This window comes from Chironomus tepperi, unplaced genomic scaffold (assembly GCF_022539635.2).
Source record: "Chironomus tepperi strain 1889 unplaced genomic scaffold, CSIRO-AGI_Ctep_v1 contig_188, whole genome shotgun sequence".
Taxonomy (NCBI): Eukaryota; Metazoa; Arthropoda; class Insecta; order Diptera; family Chironomidae; genus Chironomus; species Chironomus tepperi.
In genome coordinates, this window is record NW_027226310.1 from 129,616 (window position 1) to 156,128 (window position 26,513).

A 26,513-nucleotide genomic window follows, 5' to 3' on the forward strand; every position below is an offset into this window, starting at 1 on the left:
TATGCATTCAGTAATTGAGAAATGTTTGATTGGATATTTGCATTATGCTTTATAATTTTTAGGTTAACTGTCTGGAGGTTTTGAAATGATTTAAATTGGATTATGAATTGATACTTTGTAGAATTGCTTTTATGTTGCGGATGTGCTGATATATGTATGTTGTTAATATCAGAGCTTGATGTCGAATAAGATTCTTTTATTGGAATACACTTAAGTAACTCATGGCTCTGTTTGGAAGTTCAAGTGTCTGATTTAGGGCCATTTGCTTAGTACGTAACACAAAGGACGTCCGACTTCCCATTTTGAGAGTTTACTTACTTCGCTGGACGTACAGATCAATTGCAATTTTGATGCATGATCTTCCTCAGATATCACACAAAGCTGTGTTTGTCGCTGACTTCCGTCTCCCAATTCCCGATTCTTTAGGTTCATAGGATTCATCCACGTGATGTTTTCCATATTCAAAGACAAGCAGAAAGGCTTTATAGAGTTTTAATAGGTCTTCTAATAGCATATTTATTTGGATTAGATCTTTTGAAGAAGATGCTAGAGTCCTTTAAATCCCGAACTGGCAGATTGTTGGATTGAATTATCTTCTGTACACCAGATGTATATTCTATCCTCAGTGCTAATGGCATTAGGAAGATGTAGAGGGAATCTGAGGTTGGAGGCAGATTTTGGAAAGAACCCTAGTGAGCTTAACTAAATTGTCTTTCTAATGATGACCATGATATTCGCCATTAAATATTTAAATCATGTACTTATATGCAAATCAACTTACTAACATAATCTAATGATCTAATGCAGTGATGGCAACCTTGTATTTTTTGCGGCACATCTTGGTGGTAAGAATTGATTTGAAACTGCACATGGCATACGATTAATTGCATTTCTAACAATTTTTGGCGGTACAGTAGACTGTCGCGGCACACATATTGCTCACCACTGATCTTATGTAATTAAACATAATCTACCTTCAAAAAGTTCATTACCGATTTAATTATCCAGATTAAATTCAATCTGATTTCACCAATTTATTCATAGTCTATTAGTGAACTAGATCTCATGTAATTTGCATGTTTCTAAACTCGTTTCATACACGCCATACATTAGTATATGCGTATGATAACTTCCGTAAAAAAATTTAATTGTTCCCTATTCTGTACTTCATGCATTTCATTAAAAATGTAAATAAAAGTTAGTAAGTTCATGAGAGAGAAAATAAACAAACTGTTTAGTTCAGTGGCGTCACAGGCCGTCCAGAACATCTGATAGTGGTAAAGTTCTGCATTTTTCTGTGAGAGAATCAAACATAAAAGAGAGCGAAACAAAATGAGGAAACACGCTTGATGTCTCATGACGTCATCATTAATTTTCACATACACGATATAAGGTAGAGCAAGGGTGGGCAACCTGTGTGACGCGGGACAGTATTTGCTGATAGTGTGAGAAGGAAGGGTCTTGAGTTGCATGCTGTTTGTGGTTTCGGTGGGGCTACAAGGTGCAAGGTGTCTCGTGACACAAAGGTTGAGCAGCCCTGAACTAGAACGTCGAATAATTAGGGGGGAATTTAAGCACACACAATCCACTGCTGTACACATTGCTGCTTGTGTCTGTGTTACATATTCTGTAATCATTGTCATTTAAAATATATATTTTATGTCCATCACACATGACACAATGTTCTCAACAGCCATTCCATAAAGCACAACGATCAAAATTTTCGTAATCTCATTCACGTATGTATCCCACATACAGTGACATTATAGAAATTCTTCAACTTTAATTAGATTCGCAGTGTGACTCAGTTTAAAATGTAAAATTGTTCGCGTTGGACGTTATTTTTTTGCTTTATGTTGACATCAAAATTATACACTTTGAGTAATTGAAATTAATTGAAGGAATTATTTAAATTCTCAAGTATCGCTTTCATTGCGACTGAAAAAGAACATTATGAGACACATCTTTGGATCTTATCAGTGAATTTTGATGATCTATGAGATGAAGATTGATCGCGTGCAATAATTGTGATTATTTTTATTAATGTCAATCTTTTGGAGTGTCAAGATGTTAGTGTTCGCGTGAAGCAAGGAACTATAGTTGGGGTAGGTTGAGGTGTAGTTTTGTGGAGTAATGAGATGTGTGGAAGTGATGAAAGATCATTTTGAGATGAGAATCAATATAAGTTGTACATATATGGACTTGTTGAATCACATTTTGGAAGCTTTTAGTGACTTGTTCCGAATCAATGGATTTTAAAGTGCATGTGATATCATTAAAACTGAGTGTAATCAATGATACTGTCGAAATATTGATGCTTTTGTTATGAATTGGTTATGAATCGAGTTCAAATCCTTGTTGTATGGAAAAAAAACCTTTATTTTATGGATTCTGAGACTGAACTCTGGTGGGAATCGAACCCACGTAATCACAGAAAGAGTGAAACAGACTTCCGGTCTGTTGTTTAACCATTTGGTCATAGAGGTCTTACTCTTGCAATGGCAGATATGCTTTCATATGGTTCAATACTTTGGATTTAACTATTGTCCGTCAATCCTGTAGTTTTTGCTTTTTGACTGGTTGATTTGCGTCCATACATATGACGAGATTCTTTAGCATCGATTCAACTCCGTCACCACTGCTGTCTACATGTTGCATACTGATTTATTGATGATTGAGACTTAGTTCTTAGTAGGATTCGAGCTGATAACCTATAGAACATTGAAGAATAAATCATTGACAGGCAAAGAGCTTGTTCTATTTAAATACATTACTTTAGCTCTGAAAGCATGCTCATTTACTGTTAGAGATACTCTCTGTTAGGGATACTACTTGTTAATTATACTTCCTAGCATGTAATCATGCTCTATAGTATCTGCATAGTTGCTTAGCCTTTCTTTAACACTTGTGAAATAGCCTCCATGTGAATCGACAATATTTGATCTCTCCATTCTACAGCAGCATAGTCAAAAGTCGCATAAATCTCAGGATCCAACAGAGAATCTCATATTTTCATAAACAAAATTTCAAATATTGCGCTTTAATTTAAATAAATTCAAATATACAAACCTAAACATTCTACACTAGTTTGTAGAACTTACCAGATTTCCACAATAACAAGCCATCCTGGTCAACAAACTCACTTCCCACAACAACTTACTATAAAAAAGCATTTTAAAGCTTTTACATCAATTTATTTCCATAAAATCAAAATTTTTCCATCAATTTAATTTCATTATTATTTTTCAATTCTCTCACTATGTGCTGTAAACTAGCTAAAAATATTTCCCGAAGCATCACGCATTCCAATTTATACGTATTTAGGTGTTCCGTATGCGGAACCAACAATTGGCGCAAATCGTTTTGTAGCGCCGCGATCATCAGAAGCATGGAATCGGACATATTATGCGCGTGATTTTAAGCCGTTATGTCCACAACTCGAGAATTTAATGGAACTAGGGGAAGGTCGATATCGTCGATCGTCTGAAGACTGTCTGTACCTGAACATGTGGGTACCGGAGACAGCTATGAAAATTGGTGGATTTCCAATTCTAATAGTCATAACAGGAGAGGATTCCTATGACTGGTCAACAAACAGAATCTCAGGACTTGACATGGCAGCTGAAGGTATGATTGTCATCACCATCCAATACCGTACAAATGTATTCGGATGGCTATCACTCGACAACACAATAAGTCCAGGAAATCTCGGCATTATGGATCAACTGATGGCATTCAAATGGATAGATGAGAACATTAATAAATTTGGTGGTGACATGAATAATGTTACATTACTCGGACATGGTTCGATGGGTGTTTTCAACAGCTTTTATCATTTATTGTCGCCGAAAACTAAACGTAAAATTTATTTTTTTTGTAAGCTAGTCGGAATTGCCATTGATATTTATGTGTTTTTTTGTAACTTTAGGAATGTTCTCAAGGGCAATTTTAATGTCTGGCAGCCTCTTTGCACCGAATCCAATTAATCATGATGCATCTAGTGACTTTGTGAGGCTATTGACATGCGATTCTGTTGACTTTCAAATCATGCTTAAGTGTCTGCAGTCAAAAAGCTATGAGGAACTGCTGAAAGCTTACGAAAGCATCATCAGAAATGAGAAACGAGTTAATCGGTACTTTGGACCTTTGGCTGATGACTTCATCGATGACATTGATAGTCGTGTATTTTTGGGTGATCCATTTCGCCTCATTACAGAGTTTAATTACACTATTGATATACCAGTTTTAATTGGAATAACAAGCAATGAAGGCGCATTTGTTGATGGTATGTATGACATTGAGTGAAAATAGCTTTTATTGTGACTGTTTACTGTGATTTTGATGTGATGATAAGCAATTATTATATTTTGATGAAATATTTTCATGGACATGCTTTTTTGTATAGATGTGTGGCTGGCTTATGGAAAAGAGGGGTACAAAAAGTTTAGGAACTTTATTGATGACTTTGTGGTGCCAAATATGCTGAAGAAGTCACATTTTGAGGTGTTTGATAAGAAACAGGTGAGATTGGATATTTGCAAGTCTATTTTGAGTAGCAGATACTGAATAATATAGAATATACTGCTGAAGATAGCCATGAGGTTCTTTAATAGCATTAGGAGCTCTGTGAATGTTAAAGCTCTTTGACAGACGCTTAAAAAGCCTGAAATGAGACACAAGAACAACGTCATGTAAACTTGATGCCATGTTCACATGAAATTCAGTTTTAAAGCAACCAGGAACTGATTTTTTCCTATTTTTACATTTCGGGAAAATTATGTGCTACTAGACCTACTCCTACACCTAACACCTACTCCTTCTACTCACTACTCCTAAAGTCTACACCTAAACCTGGCTGGACTTAACCTACTCCTACACCTACTCCTACACCTACTCCTACACCTACTCCTACACCTATGGCCCTACTCCTACACCTACTCCTACACCTACTCCTACACCTACTCCTACACCTACTCCTACACCTACTCCTACACCTACTCCTACACCTACTCCTACACCTACTCCTACACCTACTCCTACACCTACTCCTACACCTACTCCTACACCTACTCCTACACCTACTCCTACACCTACTCCTACACCTACTCCTACACCTACTCCTACACCTACTCCTACACTACACCTACTCCTACACCTACTCCTACACTACACCTACTCCTACACCTACACTTACACCTACTACTCCTACCTCTAGGGTATACCGTAGGAGCAATGGTTGGTGGTTGCAAGGTGTATGTTAGGTTAAGGATAGATGTTCAGTCCGGTTTCTCGGTTCAAGATAAAATTGGAATCCGGACTTTCAAAGCCTTGCATACTCTGAAGTCAACACTTGACAATTGACCCACGCACGAGTCAGGCCGATAGCTTTCCTTACTCTCCCGTAGGATTGTGGTCAGCAAGTTTAGGACATTGACTTGATCAATGACATCACTTCTGAACTAATCCCAAAAATAATCCCCATTTTCAGATCAAAGACGCAATAAATTGGCACTACTTCCAACAATATCCCAAAACAACATCTCATCTTCTCAATTCAGTGATCAAACTATCAACAGAAATTGCATACGAACTTCCGCTATTCAAGACAATTGAACTGCTAACAACACCAACTGAATTGCAATCAAATTACAATATTGTACAAAGTGAAAATAATTTTTCGACAGTCGTCGAAATCAAAAGTGTCAGAAGCGGAAAGCAAACTGATTTTTCAACAATTGGACGACAACAAAAGAGTGTAAACAATAATTTATTTGTGTACGTTTTTCATCATTCAAATGCGATGGATATGCGAGGAAGTATAAATTATTTTGGCGGTAAGAGGAACACGTGAAATATTTTTTTAATGGATTTATTTAAATGACGTTGTTGAATTTTGAATATTAAGGTGCACAGCACAGCTCTGACTTGCCGTTTTTGTTTGGACCGAGTTTGTTTAAGCAGATTAGTAGAAGGAGGTTGTCACAGACTGAGGAGAAGTTGTGTAAGAAGTTTAAACAGCTTTTTGGGGATTTCATAAAGACTGGGTAAGTTATGTGGGTTAGGGTAGCTGGAATTAGGGCTGATTGATGAGTATCCTAGCAGTATCCTAGCAGACACATCTGGCCTCGAGTATCTCGGTCTCAGTCTAGTTCTCGGGCATCTGACCTCGATCTCGATCTCGGTCTCGGTCTAAGTCTCAGTCTAGGTCTAGGTCTCAGTCTAGGTCTAGGTCTCGGTCTAGATCTTGATCTCAGTCTAGGTCTAGGTCTCAGTCTAGGTCTAGGTCTCGGTCTAGGTCTCGGTCTAGGTCTAGGTCTAGGTCTCGGTCTAGGTCTCGGTCTAGGTCTAGGTCTATGTCTCGGTCTAGGTCTATGTCTCGGTCTAGGTCTATGTCTCGGTCTAGGTCTATGTCTCGGTCTAGGTCTATGTCTTGGACTGGTCTGGGTCTCAATTTAGGTCTAGGTCTCGATCTAAGTCTCAGTCCCGGTCTAGGTCTCGGTCTAAGACTAGGTCTCAGTTTAGGCTCCGGTCTAAGTCTAGGACTCAGCCTCGATCTCGGTCTCATTCCCCGACCCCGGAATTTTACAAAATCAAGACTGTAGCAATCCTCAATCTCAATTCTAAACCATCCTATTTACTTTATTCCAAGAAATCCTACACCAGACCGTCCTTTTGATGCCTGGCACCCGTACAACACCAACTCAAAATACATCAAAATTCTCGGTACCAAAATCGACAGTCTGCTCCACAATCGCATCCTCAAAGATTCATCATTCGAGCAGAATCACGAAAAAATCGAAGAATTGCTGTCAACAGACACAGAAGAGAAGCTTCAAGTTGTATCAAATGTCAACACACCGCCGAGCTACCAGAACAATCCATATCATTTGAGTAGTGTGAATCATGGATATGATGAAAGTACACGCGGTGTACGGCAGTTTGATGCTAATCAGAGTAATACAGCTGGTAAAAATACAGATTATTACTTCTATTTGAGGAGGATTTATGCATTTTGGTATGAATACTTGCCAAGCTTGTATAAGAATTATCAGGATAGAACAGGAAGAGCTAGCAGTGAGCAGGATCGATTTTCGGAAGGTATGAATATGTTTTAGGGCTCATCTAAGTTTGTAGTCTTAGATTATGGTTAAATACAGCCGAAAACTGAAGGTCTGCGCATGTAAAATGCAGGAAATGTAGACCTGCAGTTCTTGGTCGATTCCTAAGAAATTTTGACTTTTTTTTGACAATTTTGATTAAAATTCTAGCAAATCCAAAATACAAGCACGCATTTTTCTCAATGCTGACCCTCGTGTGCCTCCTCCTAGCCATTCTTGGCCTCTGTGTCTATCTCCTCAAGAAGAACAATCACAGCTTATCATCAGCAACGACAATATTATGACAAAAGTTCATGTTTCGATCAAAAATCTTAATTGATCGAAGACGTAGACGGGATGAAAGTGACAGTCACTCACATGATGGTCATTCAACGGTAACCAAAGAGAAAATAACCAAAATCAAGACAATTGACGGCAATAATAATAATAATAATGTAAGCAGCACCAATAATGATGTTAGTTATCGACAGCAAATTAATATAAGTAGATTAAGGATGAGTAATAATAGTAATTTTGATTTCATTGAGTCATGTGATATTGCTGATGAATTAAATAATGAGGTTGATAGTCTTGATAGTGTAGAAATTAAGAATTGGAGATATCACTTAACAAATAATCGTTTTTGATTTGAATTTCGATGTAAAATTTAAAAGAAAAGTTTTTTGAGTCAAGTAAATCTGATTTCTTAAATTGAGGGTTTTATGCTAGAGTTTGAAGTCGACTCTGATTTTAATATCGGCGACACAAATGGAATCATGTCTAACTTTAGCCTCGTTTAACAACACCAAACGATTAATCAATGGATGTCAAATGCCGACCCAGACCGGTGTGACTCTTCATTTTTGTCAGAGATTGCAGGACTTTGAGATTCCGGACTCAAAAGTCCAAATTTCGGACTCCATGGAGTCAAAACTTTGGAGTATCCTTCAAATATTTGGTTTGTTTTAAATTATGGAATCATGTCTACCATCCCGAACTACAAATTGGTTAGTCAATAAAAAAATCTGCCTTCGTCACCTGATTTACTTTAGAGCTGATACCATGCCAGAGTCACTTCAGTTCTGGTGTCAGATTTTGGATTGATTAACCGACTTGTGCTGTTTGAGTTTAATCATGGCTTTAGTCACGAAAATGAATTCGATGTTACCTTACTAACTTAAGAATTTGATAAAAATTGTACAGAAACATAGCCATGCACTTATTAAGTTAAATAAAGATTTTTTTTTAGATATTTATTCGAATATAAACTTTGAGGAAGTTTTGAATTGACAAATTTAAATTGAAGCAAACTTGTTGGAACTAACGGTTCTATACCGATGCAAAAACACCTTTAACTGCTTGGCTAACCTTCTAATTAGATATGTTAATGATGTTTTATTTACGTTCTTACACTGACTGTCCAGGTTCATCAAACTCGTGATGATCGTTCAAGTTCTCTTTACAAAGCATCTGCAGTTGGTTCTCCCAACTTATTACCTTTAATAATTTCCAATATCAAATTGATTTCAAGTCTTCTTTGTCTAGTATCAAGGAGGCTTCTTTCCAAAAGTTCTTTACCAATTTGCATATCCATTAAGAGTTTCCAACTTCTTTTGGATATTGCCATCGCTAGAATTTTAAATGCCAAAATGTCGATTAGATTTTTGTATGTAAAAAAACGTCGGAAGGAATCAAGGATCGATCTCATGTTTGAGAATTTCAAGGATCAATTACCAGCCTGTTTACTGTCAACTCCGTCACAGGGCCATCCTCTCACTGGCAGATTTGCCTACACCATCCTAGGATTTTCTTATCGAATTTGTGCAACTCGTTTCTTTTGGAGTTAAGAAAGGAAGCAAAAGGAGTCTAGAAGAAGGTAAATAGCAACTGAATAAATTAAGCTTTTTTCATCTTTTAAGTATTGTCAATAATTTTTTATTCATTTTCTTCATTTTCTATTAAAAAATATTATCTCCGTTAATTTCAACTTGGTTCCTATAAAGTTGATAACTAAAACCATAGACAGTTTTTAAACGAAAAATTTTTTAAGGACAGGTTTAGAACAACAACAAAGTTTTAACTTCCATAAATAAATTTTCATCTCTTCATTTTTTTCTATCCAAAAAATGATTTAATTAGTCTGTTTAAGAGTTATTAATACTAGAGTTAATTCATTAATTAATGGTATAATTTTTTAAAATTAGTAAAGGCACAGAAATTTCAATTCTCTTAAAGTGTTTTGATAAATTTTTGTTCGAAGTTTAATCTTTAGCAGCTTGAAAAGTTGGGGGTTTTGTAAGGTTCTGTGATCTTTGATGGGTTTTGGAGTATAGTCAATGCTAATCTGTTGGTTATGAATTGGTATTCTGGTCTGAAGATTGATTTTTGCCCTAACAGACAATGAGAATGCTTCGGTACGTCTTGGTGTTAATCGTCAATCGCAACCGCGCCTAGCATAACTGCAATAGAGCATCTCAGATAGCACACGGTTTAGAAATGGACAAAATCTCATTCAGGCTAGTATGACTCTTAACCTAAGCTAGATTCGATGAAATCCAGCCTTATAGCAGAGTCATCTCGGATTGATCCTTGATTTTCGGTCATTTCTACGTCGTATACCTTCTGGGAATGCTCCATGTCTGCTTGGTAACTTAAATTACTTAAATGTAAGGGTTTCTATATAGACTACCTACTACTTTATCTACTTTAGATAATTTACTACTCAGATATAATAGGATTCAATCAATCTTGTCCAAGTAGAGTATAAAGCTGTGCGACTTTTAGTTTTTCAATTGCTGCAATTGTTGATGTGAATCCTCAATCGAATTCGCATAGGATACACGGTTCTTGATATTTCAAAAATTCCTAATTGTTAGACAGACCATACCGGAGCAGCACGAATATATTAATCAATCAAAAATCCGACCATAAAGCGACACGACTTTGACTTACTGCTTTATAGCTCAATGCTAGAATCACGTCGATCTGATTGCGGATTCTGGATCGATTAACCAACTTGTGCTACTCAAGATACTCTAAACCCAGAGATACCAAATCACACAGTTTGTTTCCTGAATTTTCTGTACTTTTCGATGGTAAATTATTTCCAAATTATTTTTATGTATTTGAGTTAGTTTTTTCAAGCTGCTTTGTTAGTTACTTCATTGAACATCTCATTGAACATCTCATTGAACATCGTTGTTTCGGAACAATTTTTTTGGTATTCTGAACAAAAAAGTTTATTTAAGATCGAGCTCTTGAAGCTTTCTTTGACTTGTCAGCAATTGGTGGTATTGGAACAGCACTCTTGCCACCTGTGACATGACGATTGTATAAGCTACAAAATAAATGAGAGATTAATTAATAGATCAAGACTTTATACTGTATTGCCACCTACATTCGATATGCTTCTGTCTTAATGTAGTCAAGTACATGACTTATACCAAGTAAGTATTGTTCAATGATCGGCTGTACCCATGGATTTTCTGAAAGTTAAGTAATTAATATTATAAGTATGTCCAACATTCTGCAGCCAATTGACATTACCTTCCATTTTAAATACAGATTTGTTGCTGTAAAGATCCAAGTTTGCAGTTTCAGGTGGGATTACTGTCAAGCGATTATTTTGAATGTGCAATTCACGCAGGCGAGCAAGTTCGCCGATTTCACGTGGAAGTTCCAAAAGATCATTATCACGTAGGCCGAGCTGGAATGGGAAATATGACGTAAGTGATTGGTTATTCGATCTAGTCCAGATATTTGAGTCTAAATGACTTATTTGCATAAAATATTTTACTTACAATTTGCAAGTTCCTCATGTTCTTAATTTCTGGTGGTATGTACTCAAAGTCATTATCTCCCAAATACAAAGCACGGAGAGTTTCTAAAATTGGAATTGATATTTAATTAATGACATTTGGGTCTAAATAATTAATTGTAATAAATTGTATGCAGGATGGTTAACACTTGGCGTTCAACACGGAAAGGATGCACAGCAACAATACAAAAAACTTGCAGAAGTAGCCGTTTTGGGCAGGAACAGAAACCTGTTCAACCGTTTTATTAACGTACTACGATTCATTAGATCAATAGGAACTAATCATCATGATGATTAGAACTAATTATTGATTGTTCGCGTTTCCAAAAGGTGCAGTCCTTGCAAATAGGAGGCTTCTGGCTAGATCCGCAGGACTGCATTTTAGATGTGCAGTCTTGCAGATTTTGGGTGTATCTTATAGCTCGCCCAAAACTGCTGGTCTGTCTTTTTGTCTATAGCTCTGTCTGGCTTGGGTGATTCTAGTTTATGAATTAATTATGTTAATCAGACTCAGAGCCAGAGTCATACCGGTTTGTGCATACTATATTTCGATCTATCTCAAGCTGTGGCCTTTCGGGGTTGTACCATTGCTTTGAATGAAACGGTCCTTAATGAAAACTTTGGCGTCTTGGCTGTGCGTAGAAAACACGTTGCACTGCTCGGAAAAATTATTCTTAGAAAAGAGGAGAACGAGCGATATTTAACTGTCATATGACAATCATTTGACGTCATTTTATCATCATCATCATCATCATTGTATTGTTCGGTATAAAGAAGAATAGTAAACTCTCGTAGCATCAAGAAATTAGTATTACAAGAATTAGTGATGAAAATAAGACCGATTTGCGGTCCTTACTTGCAAAATACGTTTCAGATTGTTACAAGGATATAATTGCAATTTAAATCAGAGTTGACAGGACTCCAATGGAAGCGCTTCCAAAAAATACGTAGTCACCTTCACTGAAGTCTGGAATGCTGTGAAGTCCAGTGGAGTCCAATCGAGTCCAGTGAAGTTAAGACTCCACGAAATTGGTTTCCGGACTTACAAAGTATTGTAAACTCTGATTTAAATAGGACAACAAGTAAAAATGAGTTATATATGAAATTGATTTAATCTTCGACATTATAGTTGAATAAGTAAAAGGTTTAGGTTCAAGTCCTAATTTTAAGACTGCATAATATTCTTGATTTGATGTTGACAATGACTGTCGATTAATTTTTCCTCTTTTTTGATTATTTTTTAATTTTCGTTAAGAATTAATTAAATTTAAGACTTTAAAAACAAATTAAAAGACCAGCTTCATCAGCCAAAAACATACAAAACAACAAATCATGAATCAGACACTTTTGTTTCAAGATTCTTAAATCATTCGATCACTTGTCTATTTTAACATACTTGCATACAAGTTTATTTATACATGCTCAAGTCATTCTTACCCAATTTAAAGAAGTTTCCGGGAAGTTCACGCTCATTTAAATTATTATACGATAAATCCAAAACTTCAAGAACTGGAAAGGCACCGAAACCGCTAAAAATATAAATTTAATTAATTGAAGCAAAAAATGTCAAAACAAAGAGCAGCCATTCAGCTGTTGATCAATTAATCATGCACGGCACTCACCGTGGCAGTGTGCTGAGACGATTGATTGAACAATTTAATATTCTCAATTTTGGCATCGACGAGAGTGAAAGTGGCAGTTCCTCCAAGTGATTATTTGATAAATTCAGAATTTCCAAATTGTTAAGGTTCGCGATCGCTGGTGGCAATACTAAAAAAAATATATTTATGGACATTAAAAATTTTTGGTCATATTTGAGGATTTTTCTCACCAGAAATCTTATTATGGCTCAATGTGATGCGAGTCACGAACTGCATATTGACTAAAAGGATGGAAAAGTTGATAAAATTGAAGAAATTTGTGTAAAATTCCAAATTTTTGTAAACAGATGGGCGTCAATGTCAGAAAATTTTATATTTTATTCCATATTTGGTCAAAACTTGTCAAAATACTCGACTACTTACAGATGTTTGGCAGTTCATCGATCGATGTAATATTTTTATCAACCAAATCTAATTCGCGAATCTCGTTGTCGCGAGCATCTTCAAGATATTTTTTAACTTTCGACATATTCTTGCCAGCTACGGGTAAACACTGAACTTGACTCATGATAAGAGAATTTTTTTTTCTATGCTCCGGACTTGAATGAGTAATTTTCTATGGAATATTTTACTATTGTGAGTGTATTGGTGGATTTGACAATTTTGACAGTTGAGAGAGAAATGGGGTTTGGTGGTGTTGGTGTGTTTTGGGAGTCTGTGTAAAATGAGAGTTTTGTTGACATTTTGGGAATTTTGAGGATTTATGAATGAAAATCAGAAAGACATTACGTTTTGAGAGTTTTTATAGAAATTTAATTGGATTTTGATGAATATTAAAATCTAATAATCTTCAATTTCATGAAAATATTATAATGAATTGCCATTAAAAAGTGAAACATGTGCAATGTTGGATTCAACTCATTCGAAAATGTATGATGACTATGATACTTGATCATATATTTGATTCTATGAAATATAAAATTTGTATATTCATTATTTTGTATCATGATAGATGTATGATCATACAAACCATATAGTTTGTGTATTTCCATTGAAAGAAACGTTTTTGAGTTCCTCTGGCTTTTTAGAAGGTAAACTTAAGGCTTGGAAACTGAAAAGGAATATTGAAATTTTTCATTGAAATGCTCATTTGGTGAATTTATACGATTTTATGGCTTTAATGATGAATAAATTTTTTAACAACATCCGAACAAATAACACAAATGAAGAAGGCTCAGCTAAACCTCCTTAATTACAGCAAATTGAAGCCGACTTCCACAAATGAAACAAATGGCAACCAAATGATATTAAATTTCTTGTCGGAGCATTTTTCATTTGCCTCGTTTAGGACTTCTTTGTATGTATGGTCTTCGAATATCTAAGTTTTTTTTTCAAGAACTAAAATATAGGATCTAGTTAACTCAAACAACACATAAAGACACAAAGAGACAACGTCGTCCTGTTAAGGGAATGATGCGGAATTGACTTCATAGCTCCAAGAAGGCTGTTTTAAACCCATTTTCACGACAAAAAATTAAGTTTACTGAATCGTGCTGTTTAGTACTACTTTTTTCTTGAGCAGAATAGATTTTTTTTTGGTATCTTTCAAATCATATTGTAAAAATAGATTTGCAGTGCCAATAAAGGCTGAGCATTTAGGTATTAATAATTAGTTCGAACAGCATAACTTGTTCGATAGTACATTAGCACGTTGCTGTATTAACGGTAGGGCACAATTTTGCTTTGACAATGAGACATGTGATTTTTATACATGCAACCTGCGAAAAATGCGGCTCAATGCCAAAAATCAAGGACGTTTATTGCTGCTACAGATTGATAAAACCAGAATAACCAATTTCATCCGAAAAAGATTCAACAAAATTCCGAGAAATAATAAATTTAACAAGAACTGCAGAAGCATAAGAATTCCATAAGTACTGGCGCTACCTCAAACAACTGTAAATCTTCAAAAATGCAAAGTGCAAGAAACTGAAAAAGAAATCCATAATAAATACTTGCAACACAAGCACTGATTATTTAAATTTCATCCTCGATAAAAATTTCTACATAATCACACATAAAACATTACTCGATTCCAATTTTCATGTAATTTCCAATCAAATCCAATCATTTTATTGATTATTAGCAATTGGAGCAAAATCTTACAGTAGCACTTCATGCAGATCTTTCACTTCCTTCAGATTATAGAAATTTTATTGTAATTTAAATTAAGTTTATTGCGAAAAAATTCGATTTTTTACGTGATTCATTATTGCTGCTGCTGTTGCTTCTCATTTTACACTCAATCTCGTCCAAAAGTGCGCGAATTGGGTTTAATGGGTGAGAAAAGTTTTTTTTTGTGCAGCACAGAAGCTGTTGCTTTAGAGATGATTACAATTACAAATTATGGATCGATAAGTAATCAGTAATAAAGGCAATGAGAATAATTGAAATTTGCTGATTGATCGGTGAATATGAAAGGAATTGGATCAAATTGAGGTGACTTTTCACAGTTTTTCTCTCCTTTTTTATGCTGATTGGAAGCTCTGATGAAGATATTATGGATTATTGATTAGAATAGATGTTGATTGACTTTGCAGTTATGCTCATAGCTTCATATCAGTTACTCCAATTGAAGATCATTTGTGAGCAACATTGTTGCAGCCTTTGCATCATTTTAGTTCAAAATTTGCATCAAAAAGTCTCAAATTCAAGCTCAAATGACAATAATCACCAACTGTACGCAGACTACAAAGCTTAACTTTACTAAAGTTAATTAAAATAATAATTATAATCCATGCGCAATTTCATCATTAATTAAAAAATATTCACAATGACAGCAACAACAACAACAGCAGTAAAATAAAAAAATGACAAAGTAAAGAGTTGGAAGTGCAGAACAACATTGCATGAAATTTAATTGGCAATCATCATCATTATAATCGTTCGTAATGTGAATGAGCACAAAAGTATAACAGAAATCACACAGCATGAATGAAGAATGTTGTAGCATAATTAATTGATGCTTCATATTTAGTTAAAATAAGTAACTTAATTCATTTAATATGAATGATCATCAACACAGGCACAGGCATAATGAAGAAGAAAGGGAAGGCACAGCAAGTAAGAAGCAACACTTCACATAACTTCATTAAAATTTGCGGAACAAAAAATCACGCAATGGCGCTTCTTCATTCGTCTAATTGAGAATGTGAGATTTCACTTAATTTAATTAATCCTCATTTGCTTTCGTTATCGCATTTCTATAATCTCTGACTATTTAGTTATGATTCCTACATTGTAAGCTCATTTTTCACTGCCACTGATGCAATATGTGTTCATGTTTGTGGACAAAACAGTTAATGGAGACATTGCTGCATGATAAATGGAAGTTTTGTGGGATCTGAGTTGAAAATTTGAGTTTTAATGGACGTCGGTTGTCAATTAGGGTTCTCGATGTCGAGACCGAGTCCGAAACTTATCGGGAGATAAATTTTTGAGAACGAGACTTCGGGAAACCTTAGTTGTCTAGGATTTGATAGAAAAGATGCAATTTTTTTGTATATTTTGATGAAAAAGTAAGGAAAATGAGTTCGAATCACATGAAACACAATTGCGATGACTTGAAGTGGTCCAAATGGACTCAAATCAGCCACGACGCATGAAACTTGCAATTTTTTGGAAAATTGCCAATTTTCTGTTAGAAGCCCGACCTTCACAACATGTTTGCTAGGACACAGCTGCTTCATAAGACGCGAATTTGCCCTGACTCCATCACGACGGCTAGGAAAACGCAGCGTTGCCGTTCGCGAAATGGCTCTGATTGCACCGTAATGGTTCATTGCATAGCGCCGCTCGAATAACAAATGTTTCTAAGTACAAACTTAACTCTAAGACCAATTCCATCCTCTATAATCAAAATAAATGCTGAACAAAGTCACTTAAAATAATTCCGAAATTTTGAGAATCCTTCCCTTAAGGACATCAAAAAGTCAATTTTGCATGTAAATTCCTTCTTATCATAATGACTTTATCCCAATATCCAGGTGCATCTAATCTAAAAAATTAATTCCTTTGAAAAATACTCAAAAAATCTCCGATCAAAAGGAAATGCCCGAAAAAAAAGAACTTAATTTCACAGACATCAAGTACTGCTCATCATCAGCAATCAACAATACCAGTAATTATGATGGAAATAATGATTGCCTGTAAAGGAATTTGTTGATCAAATGAAAATCACGATGTGATGTGGACAATGACAGACAATGAGGAGCATAATGAAGTAAATAACATGGAATTGAAAATGGAGTCTCATCTACCACTCGTGGCTTTAATTTTTATAGCAAATCACATCATGTATGATTTCCATTTTCATGCTTCATTTATCAACTTTTTTGTTTGTGTCCAAATTATTAAGCAATTGCTGGTCATTTGTGTGTCTGTGTGGCAGCGCATCCATTTGGAAAAAAGCTTTAAAGCTTGCTAGAAATTCAGTTCAATTCAATTTATTTAAATTCATATAGGAACGATTACTTAGACATGTATGATGTGTTGCGGTTCTTAGTGCTTGTTGTTGTTGTTGCTGTTGTTCTGTTTGAGATTTACAAGAAAGCAAAGCATGAGCAAGAGCAAGGAAAAGGCAACAAGAAAGTTATTAAAGAAAAAGATCAAAGGAAATTTGCCGACAATTGCAGAATGCATGATGAATGCATGGTTAAATGAATGAGTGTGGAAGTGAGATGGAGCGAGGCCGTTGAAGTACAAGAATAAAATTGGCTTGCCTTGTTTTGAATTTGAATGCCTAAGATGCAATGAATAATGCAAACTCAATTTGATATTCGCTTGACGCCTCGCGAATTCGGTTCCTTTAGACATGAAAGAAATGCGTGAAAAATTCATAGGAAGATAGACGGAAATTGAGAATTATGCGTGGGTGGCATTGACTATTAAGGAACTGCAATCTAAAGAGATAATTAAGAACTTTTCACCTAGAAATTAAATTTCATCAATTAATCATCCTCAGCACTCTTCCACACTCTATTTACAGCATCAAATAGCTATTAACGAAATCATCATACAGGCACAGGTTGATTATTTGTGGACCGTACACACAAAATGCTGTGATTTGCCACACATATAATAAAAATTGACCTCACACGTGCAATCACTTTTCTTCATCTTTGCTTCCCCTTCTTGACCATCATCATCATCGGACAATCGGCACCGAATCTGAGTGAAAAATGCCTCAATTAATTTCATGATTATGGAAGCACAGCGGGAAATCTCATCTTTACTTTAAAATAATTTTTCAAGATTTGTTGAACTTCCACATGATTTTTTGAATATTTTTAGAGCATGTTTCTAATAGGAGAAGACGCTATTGTCCACACTTTGTCCGCCTGTCCGCCATTCCGTCTGTATGACATTCCTTCTGTATGCCATTCCGACTGTCCAACTCCGACTGTCTGCCGTTCCGACTGTCTGCCGTTCCGACTGTCTGCCGTTCCGACTGTCTGCCGTTCCAAATGTCTGCCGTTTCGATTGTCCGCCATTCCGACTGTCCGCCGTTCCGACTGTCCGCCGTTCCGAATGTCTGCCGTTTCGATTGTCCGCCATTCCGACTGTCCGCCGTTCCGACTGTCCGCCGTTCCGACTGTCCGTCATTCCGACTGTCCGTCATTCCGACTGTCCGCCATTCCGACTGTCCGTTATTCCGACTGTCCGTTACTCCGACTGTCCGCAATTTCAACTGTCCGTTATTCCGACTGTTCTGTACCGATTCCGTCGTTCCGACTGTCCGTTCCGACTTCCGCCGTTCTGTCTGTCCACCATTCCGACTGTCCGTCGTTCCGACTGTCCGTGTTCCACTGTCCGCCGTTCCGACTGTATTCCGACTGTCCGCTTTCGACACTGTCCGTCGTTCCGTCGTTCCCGTCTATTTAATAATTCATGATGTTTTAAGATAGAATTGTCTTCTGTACGCAGAAAATGTGTTTCCGTCGGTCACGAGTGACCACATTTATACTAGTTTATGTGTTGTGCGAGCATCAACAGAAGAAGCAGATTGCAAAAATATCCAATAATTCACACATTAAAAAAAAAATAATTTCAATTCAGGCAGGTGATCACTATTTCTCACTTAATCGTATGTAATTATCTATTCTTTTATTTTAAGAGCCGAAGAAGCTTAAGGAATCGAAAAAAATACATTAAACAGTTTAATGAAATAATTTTTTTTTGGATATACGATTTTTTCGATGGGTAATTTTGAGGCAAAAAAATCGATTTCATGGAAGTTTGGGAAAGGAAAATGAGAAACAACATTTTTTTTGTGAGAAGTTGTTAATTTTGCTAAATGTCTATTAATCATGTGAGAATGTATCATTAGTTATGGATTAATTTTTTTTTTGTTATGTACTTTTTAATATGATATTGTGACGACCTTGGTGATGAGTTAAGATTGGGTGTTGCAAATAGTGAGACAGTAGCTTGTGTGATGTTATTTGATGTCTTAATAAGAGAAAGGTGAAGGTTGGCATTGTTGGTTTTTGAAAGGTTTACATTTAAGTATATAAGACTAAAGGTGTCGAACTGATCACTGAATCACATTTTGATCAATTTTGTTCATTTTTGATCACATTGATCAGTTGCTATAGCTTATCTAAAATAGCCACAAGGAACAACACAAGTCGGTTAAGTGATCTAAAATCCGACATGAGGATCCAGTTTAAATCCGGCACCATGTTAGAGCTACGTCGATTTATATTATTCGGGAGGAACTATACGTCTCGATGTCTAAAATTTGCATGATTAAGACAGGATCAAGTTCAAGACAATCTCAGTCCCAAGTCGAAAATTTTAACAAGATAACTCAGGCGGCAATCAAATTTGATTCAAGTCAATCGATTCAATAGATAGACAGAGTTGTTCGAAAAGTACTGCCTGTAGAGATGTCAAACCCAATTCTTGAAACATCGATTCTAAAAAAGAGTTGGCAGGACTCCAATGTGGAGTCTCTGAAAGTCCCCGAAAGTCCGGACTCCAATGGAGTCCAAAAAAAAAAAGTCCGGACTCCAAAGTCCGTGTTATAAACCCTGAATTATTTCTAGGATAATTGAATTTCAAATAGTTTTAGGAATCAAAATCTTCCCGGGACATCAGACCGATAATTAAAAAAAAAACAGTTCAGTACAAATGTAATTAACATTTCAAGACAAAAATCTTAAAAGACTAGTAAAAGACAAGTTTCAGGATTTCGATAGATTTTCGGGATCGGAATAGAATTTTCGGGATCTCATTTTTCAGAATTTTCCAGGAAATCCCGATAGCAAGAAAGCTATGATAATAATCACTAACAAAATTTTTGATTATAATGGTCAATCCGAAATTTTTGAAATCTTTAGATTTTTTGCTTTCCAATTTCCCATACCAAGTTAATCACAATATCTATTAACAGCTTTCTTCCAAAAATTCTTAGGTCTTTCATGTGTTCTCTTCTAATTACGTGTCTAATCCATCGAAGCCTGTTCACTTTTAATAGCTTTACGATATCAGCTTCCTTATAGAGCTGATAATTTTCCACATTCTTCTTCCATGTGTCTTTAACTCAAAATAATTTACTCAAAAACAATAAGGATTTCCCACAACACATCATCTGCCTTCGTCAAAATCAATATAATTAAATTGAAAATAATTTGAATCCATTTACTGAAGATGATGATTGATGAATCTTATTTTTTGTTATTCATCTTCTAATAAACAGAAGTAATGAAACACTTAAAAATTAAATTATTTTTTTTCGTGCGATTATTCAAATTACGTAAAAATTGAGAGTCTTAATTTTCATAACAGAAGCTACTTCCAAAAATTACTAAGCAATTTAAGTTAAATAATAACATAATAGTTATGTTTATAATAAACAGCAAGAAGTGTGAATTATGGGATATGATTAATAAATTTGTAAAAAAAGGTCAAGCTACTGTGAATAATCTGTAAATATTTCTGAGTTGAGATTTGATTTTTGTTTGCGTGAGCAGCAATTGCTCTCTCAGAGATTATTGTTGTTGATCTGAACTGAGTCGCAGTTCTATTTTGATTCAGGAATTGAATTTTATTTATGGCCTTGAACTTTAATTGCATAATATTTGTTATTCTTTCAATCATGAAAAAACAGAACTTATGGCTGATGAGAATCGGGCAGCGAAAAAGCAGCAGTCGTCGTGGCTAGGTACATTATACTCTGCTTTGGACCTTCGATCCATGTAAAGTCATGCACATTTTCAGAATTTAAATGGAAGCTTTAAAACATCTTTTAGATTGATTTTAAACTTCTTGATCAGAATCTGTACTAGCAAATTGAACAGCAAAATGTTGTAACTTGTCTCAACGTCACCATTTGACAAAAACACGTGAGGATGGTATGGAGAATCATGGATGGGGCGAGTCTTGGATAACATCTGACCTTGGGTCAAGGCCTCACAGAAGAAGCTCAGCCTTATAATGTGCAAACTCTATAGATCTGCATGGACAGCTGTATGTCATAAATTTGATGTACCCTGCAATGTTCGTAAAGTCCGTAAATTTGATCAAAACCGAAAATTGACATTACCGGGAAGCATACTCATGACCTTTGATATATATGGCCAACGCTCTACCATGTAGACTGACTAACAAGTAACACAAAGTGATAACAAGTGACGAAATTAACCTTTAACTGTGTTGTCTGCCCCTTGCGTTAAAGTAACTGCTAATTTCAGCTCGTATCTGAATTTGTCGCATCAAGCTGATCCAGTTTAGGCATGATTATCAAGAGAGGAATCCAAAAAAATCCGAGTGGATTTAATATCATTAGAACCAGTCATTAACTAGACATAAATTGTCTTTAACTAACCATAACACATTTTTGTCCACTCGGGTATACTGCCGCATTTAGAACTTTCCAAATTCATCTACCCATCAACCTGCAATGCTTCATCCATAATGCATTCTACCTTAATAATCCATTAATGAATGACCGGTGAAACTTCACATTTTACCCTCAAAACACAACTGGTCAATTAAAAAATGGGATCATCAGCAGCTGCATGTCAACAAAAATAAATAGATCAAGCACCATTCAATTAAAAGTATATAGGCAATTTGTCTATTTGTCAAAATTACTATAATCTGTAAAGCCACTTTGGCACTTTTGATAAAAGGAATTAAACATCAAGGCAGGTAAGATTGGAGAAATATTGTTGACTGTATTATTATAAAATTAATCTAATGGATGACTTCTTATTATTGTTTATACTAAAATATTGACTTAATTATTAGCTCACACATCCACAAAATTAGCTACACACATTTTGAAATTATTTTTTATCACTTTTAAGTACGTGAAGTCATCAGAACTTTTGTGACTCATTTCTGGAGTCATTCAACTGGAACCATGACCCAAAAAGTGGTGGAGGTGAGTTCGAATCCTCAATTTTCGGTGTCGTAATGCCAAAAATAATTTCACTGTCACTTCTTTGCGGTTGTCTGGTAATTACTTCCGTTCCGACTGGATTTGAGCCTACTTGGAAGTCAGGAGTTGGTGACGATGGCTCATGACTGAATCTATTCGGGTCATAAGTCCAGGATCGGTCATGACAGACGTCATTGTCGTGGTTGATTGAGTATGCTTGATTCCTTAACGTCGCTTCTAAAAATTTGGATTTTTAGGAATTTTTAAAGATATTTTTCCTAATTTTTCTTACGATTTTCTTGGATTTCCACTTTATCACTACGTCCACAACAGCCATCAATGCACATCATGAAGCAACAATTTTCACAAAATAATCCACAATTAAGTTCTGTTGTAAGATAATTGCTACTCATTAAAATTGTCACAAAATCACTTTAGTCTAGTTCGACGAACTAAGAACAACTAAGCATTATAAGAAACTTGCTGCTTATCAACAATTTTGCTATTCTCATGCGAAGTGAGTTATCAAAAAGATTGTAAATTTTATTTTTCGGTGTTTTTACAGACACGTGTTGTTTGTTTTTGTTTTGACTGTTTTGATAGCTTGACTGTCGGTAATGATGTTAATTTATTGCCTAGAAGTGGAGATTGGGGTTCATGATTGGGATCAATTGCCAGAGGCTTTTAAGATTTTAAAAGCGAATGGGAAAAATTGCGTGATTTGGGAATTCTTGACTGAAAACGCTAGTAAATTGAAGGATATTTTCAAAAAAGGGGATTTTGACTCCTAAATCTCCAAATCAGAGTTGGGCGGACTTTTTGAGTCCGTACTCAAAAGTCCCAAAAGGCGCCTCCACTTTGGAATAATTCCAAAAAAAAGTATAATCCGGACTTCAAGGAGTCCAGACTGTAATGGAGGCGCATCCGCATTAGAGTCCTTGCAACTCTGCTCGAAACCTCTACACCCTTTACTCCCTCCACACCATTCTTCCTTCTGAATCCTTCCTATCCGTAGAATTAAGGAATCAGGTGAGCTCTGAGCTTTAAGTCGAACATAATTTTATTTGCATCCGAGATGAGTTTTCCTATCTTTCCGAAATTCCAGTTGACCACAAGCTCTGTCCGAGTGGAACAAAGTACAATTAGTCGACCCTATGTCTGTTAATAAACTGAATATTTCATAGCAAGTTCAACAAATTTCAAGTTCACACCTAATATGCAACTGACGAGAATTGTAACAATTTGATGGATTTAAAAAATTCTAAGACAAGTCAAGTATTTTTACACAAATGCGCATCAACAGTTTTGGACCTTCAAAATTTTACTTTCTCTTATTATTTTTTAAAAAATATAGAAGGTGAGAATAAGGCGATCATTCTCTTTTAAACGCATGACTCTGATTTCATATGTGTGATGTCAATTTGATTAGTAAGAGATTAATTTGTTTACTTCAAGTTCAATCACATCTGTTCCTATATTTTGAGCAGTATTGAAACATAACAAAATTCCTTACTCCCAATACTCCAAAAAGTATTGGTTTTTGAGCAGTTACTGGACTCTAGGAGTCAGACTACACTGGATTCAAAATTCCGACTCTATTGAGTTCCGGATTCAACTTGTTTATGGAGTCCGACTTTGTTGAAATTTTGCTAATTTTGCTTCATACAAAAATATCAGCAAGTGTATTGGTCTCCTAATTATCAAATTAACTTAAGCTAATTAGAAAGCATTAAAGTCAGTTCCCAAGGATGACCAAAGAATTCCAGGATTGAATATGAAGCAAAGGACACAAAAGTCCTTAGCCTTCCAAACTGACAGAAAATCTTGAAGGATAGAACCGGCTTTAAGCGTTCTCTCCACGTGATAAATTTGAATTTAATTGACCCACGTGTGGTAAGGAAGTAGGTAGGTAAATAAAGGCACTCAATTCGTTTGTTAAATATTTATTCATAATTTATAAATACTGTCATGCAAATACATTTTGTGACTCATTTATAGTTGAGAATTAAGATTCAGAAAATTTGAATACTAAGATTGATAACCCTATTTGAGAGGCATAGTCTTAAATCTAATTCAACGTTGTTGACTCTTTAAATCTGCTCTTTCCGAACTGTCAATAATATTCTCAGGAAATAGCGATCCATATGCTGGTGGTGGTGTTGAAGATAAATCATTACATTCTGTTGCAGGAATATTTCTACCTGCTGTTGGCTGAACATCATAAAAATGAAGAGTGTTACTTCTTTGAGGCTGATGATTGACGATATTTTTTCCAGTTGAATTTGAACTGTCAAATGGTTGTGTCGGTGCATTCGATGTACTGTAATAACTGTCTATGTTTCGATCCATGAGTGATGTATTCTCATCACTAATTATTGAAACAGATAGTGGCTCTGAAATATTTAAATATTGAAATTATTGTTTGAAATTCAAGAGCAGCAGGTATGCAAATTAGATCCCTAAGGATACAGCTTTTGGCTGGTACAATTTTAAGGCTGTAAGTCTGCAGGACGAGCTATAAAAAATTTAAAAATTGAAAATTACCATCTTCAGTACACATTCCTAGGCATTCTAAGGACAGCAAGCAGAAATTAATGCATGAAAAAATTTTACAGCAACAGTCTGCAATTGCCCCAATATCCACCATAGCTTCTGTTTCAAAATTAACAGCTTTCACTTAAAATTTTATTGTTCCTTGATGACAAATGATCTTTGACTGATTGATTCCTTATTGAACTTCACTCGTGTTACTAGATGCAGCACGCTCTGATTCTCTCTAATCAAATAATAATGCACTTTGTTTACTTAAATATAAATATTATGAAACTTTTATTATCAATGTGTGAGAGTTTATTGATTGTTTATTAGGCACATATGTTTATAAATAGACTTTTCCCATAAGGGGTTGTACGATTATTACGTAACGTAAAAAAATAGATTTTTTGAAACTTTCTTTGAAGGGGTTTGGTCAGCAGTTTTTGAGTAACGAGGTTCAGGTCAAGGGTCAGACAAAGTTTGGAATTACTCGAGTCTCTACACCCCCTTCTTCCCCTTTAGGATCACGTCCTTCCTACAATGACCAAGTCTCTATATAAATCGATTTCACATGACGAATTACCCTAAATATCAGCAGGTTGGAAGTTCAACCTTAATTACGGTCCCATAAGTGGGCGTTTAACATAACCCAATTTTTTGGGGCGACTTAGACAGGGAGGAGGGTTAGTTTACTTATTTTGTATGGATTCCACAAATATGGGGGGATTGGGGTATCCAAAAAAGGGAAAGAGGGAGGAGGGTGGTTTGATTCTTGAACTGAGCTCGAAGTCGAATTGATTTGAGTCGAGTGTGCGATCATCTTTAAACGAGTATCGACTTGGTCACTTGTGACCAACGGAAGCGAATTTTCCCTGTACATAATTTAAACATTTAATAACAAGAAATTATCAAAATAAGAATCCAGTCGACTCAAGTTGACTTAAATTCAGCTGACTTCAAGCATAGCTTTTAAATACGCATCTGATCATCTAATCAGAACAAGTTTTTCAAAATATTATAATTTGTACTTAATTAAATTCAGAATTTTAAAAAATAAGAACTTGGCACATTAATATCGAACGACAGTCATTCACCCGCATAGTTTCAACTAATCATCAGATTTTCCCATTTTTGTTGAATCATAAATGTCTGCATTTTCAGGAAAAAGTGACGAATATCTTGGTGGTGATGTTGACGATTCATTTTGAGGATGTGCTGAACCAAATACTATTTCATGATCAGTTCTTATAGGCTGAGAAATAATTAATTCTGTCCCAGTTGAATTTGAGTTGATGATTTGTGGTGCTGATGGCATGTAAGGCATATAAGCTGGCCCAGTATTGTAATAATTGGCATCGCCATTCAGATACTGATTTTGGGATATTCCACTTTGACCATTTATCGTGTATACTAAAGGTCCGAAGCGTGGAGCTGGAAATTGAATGTTCCTTTACATTAAATCCACTAAATTTTAAAGCACCAAATTACCTTCAGCAGGTCTGCTTGAAGATTTAATCAAAAATTTCATGGATTGACGGCATAAAGCACAAAAAATTTTACAACACAATTCAATAATACAATTATCACACATTACTAAGCCTTTTAAGCGTCTAACTGCAACTATTCATTATGAAATTCCAACTGTAACTGAATCAGTGCTAAAAAAATTATTCTTATCTCTTATTTTCGCTATTGACCTTCATTTATTTTATACAGTTCTCATATAGTTCTCTCAATAACATGTATAGAGCTAGGATAGTGTAGATTATTGGACATGACTGGATTTTGTCCATATGATGCAAAAGGACCAGAAGGACAGGAGAACAGAAGGACAGAAGGACCAGAAGGACCAGAAGGACCTGAAGGACCAGAAGGACCAGAAGGACCAGAAGGATCAGAAGGACCAGAAGGACAGAAGGACAGAAGGACAGAAGGACCAAAAGGACCAGAAAGACAGAAGGACAGAAGGACCAGAAGGACAGAAGGACAGAAGGACAGGACAGAAGGACAGAAGC

The 26,513-nt window shown here is 35.5% G+C and overlaps 2 protein-coding genes and 1 long non-coding RNA gene across 3 annotated transcripts; 1 reads left to right on the forward strand and 2 right to left on the reverse strand.

Moving 5' to 3' along the window:
• Window positions 1-1,946: 1,946 nt before the first annotated feature.
• LOC139089655 (cholinesterase 1) lies at window positions 1,947-6,048 on the forward strand. Its single transcript, XM_070639235.1, has 6 exons — window positions 1,947-2,105; window positions 3,276-3,858; window positions 3,929-4,285; window positions 4,406-4,521; window positions 5,489-5,834; window positions 5,906-6,048. Exons 2-6 carry the CDS (start codon window positions 3,450-3,452, stop codon window positions 6,046-6,048), a joined length of 1,371 nt encoding a protein of 456 aa, XP_070495336.1. The 5' UTR covers window positions 1,947-2,105; window positions 3,276-3,449.
• Window positions 6,049-9,050: 3,002 nt separating this feature from the next.
• On the reverse strand, window positions 9,051-13,148 carry ics (ras suppressor protein 1). Its single transcript, XM_070639219.1, has 8 exons — window positions 12,939-13,148; window positions 12,746-12,796; window positions 12,537-12,684; window positions 12,352-12,443; window positions 10,898-10,980; window positions 10,644-10,803; window positions 10,495-10,582; window positions 9,051-10,434 (listed from the first exon to the last, which is right to left on the reverse strand). Exons 1-8 carry the CDS (start codon window positions 13,081-13,083, stop codon window positions 10,341-10,343), a joined length of 861 nt encoding a protein of 286 aa, XP_070495320.1. The 5' UTR covers window positions 13,084-13,148; the 3' UTR covers window positions 9,051-10,340.
• An 8,584-nt stretch (window positions 13,149-21,732) lies between these two features.
• Window positions 21,733-22,468, reverse strand: LOC139089647 (uncharacterized). The gene is made up of 2 exons (XR_011544315.1): window positions 22,256-22,468; window positions 21,733-22,200 (listed from the first exon to the last, which is right to left on the reverse strand). It is a non-coding gene; the product is annotated as an uncharacterized lncRNA (long non-coding RNA).
• Between the last annotated feature and the right edge of the window lie 4,045 nt (window positions 22,469-26,513).

What these genes read in the sequence shown, in the direction of transcription:
- LOC139089655 (XM_070639235.1), top strand. Translation starts at nt 3,450, where the DNA reads ATGGAACTAGGGGAAGGTCGATATCGTCGATCGTCTGAAGACTGTCTG. An exon ending in AGGTGTTTGATAAGAAACAG is followed by an intron (nt 4,522 to 5,488) that starts GTGAGATTGGAT and finishes CCCCATTTTCAG; the next exon opens with ATCAAAGACGCAATAAATTG. An exon ending in AAGTATAAATTATTTTGGCG is followed by an intron (nt 5,835 to 5,905) that starts GTAAGAGGAACA and finishes TTGAATATTAAG; the next exon opens with GTGCACAGCACAGCTCTGAC.
- ics (XM_070639219.1), bottom strand. Translation starts at nt 13,083, where the DNA reads ATGAGTCAAGTTCAGTGTTTACCCGTAGCTGGCAAGAATATGTCGAAA. An exon ending in GAGCCATAATAAGATTTCTG is followed by an intron (nt 12,685 to 12,745) that starts GTGAGAAAAATC and finishes TATTTTTTTTAG; the next exon opens with TATTGCCACCAGCGATCGCG. An exon ending in AAGACAGAAGCATATCGAAT is followed by an intron (nt 10,435 to 10,494) that starts GTAGGTGGCAAT and finishes TTTATTTTGTAG; the next exon opens with CTTATACAATCGTCATGTCA.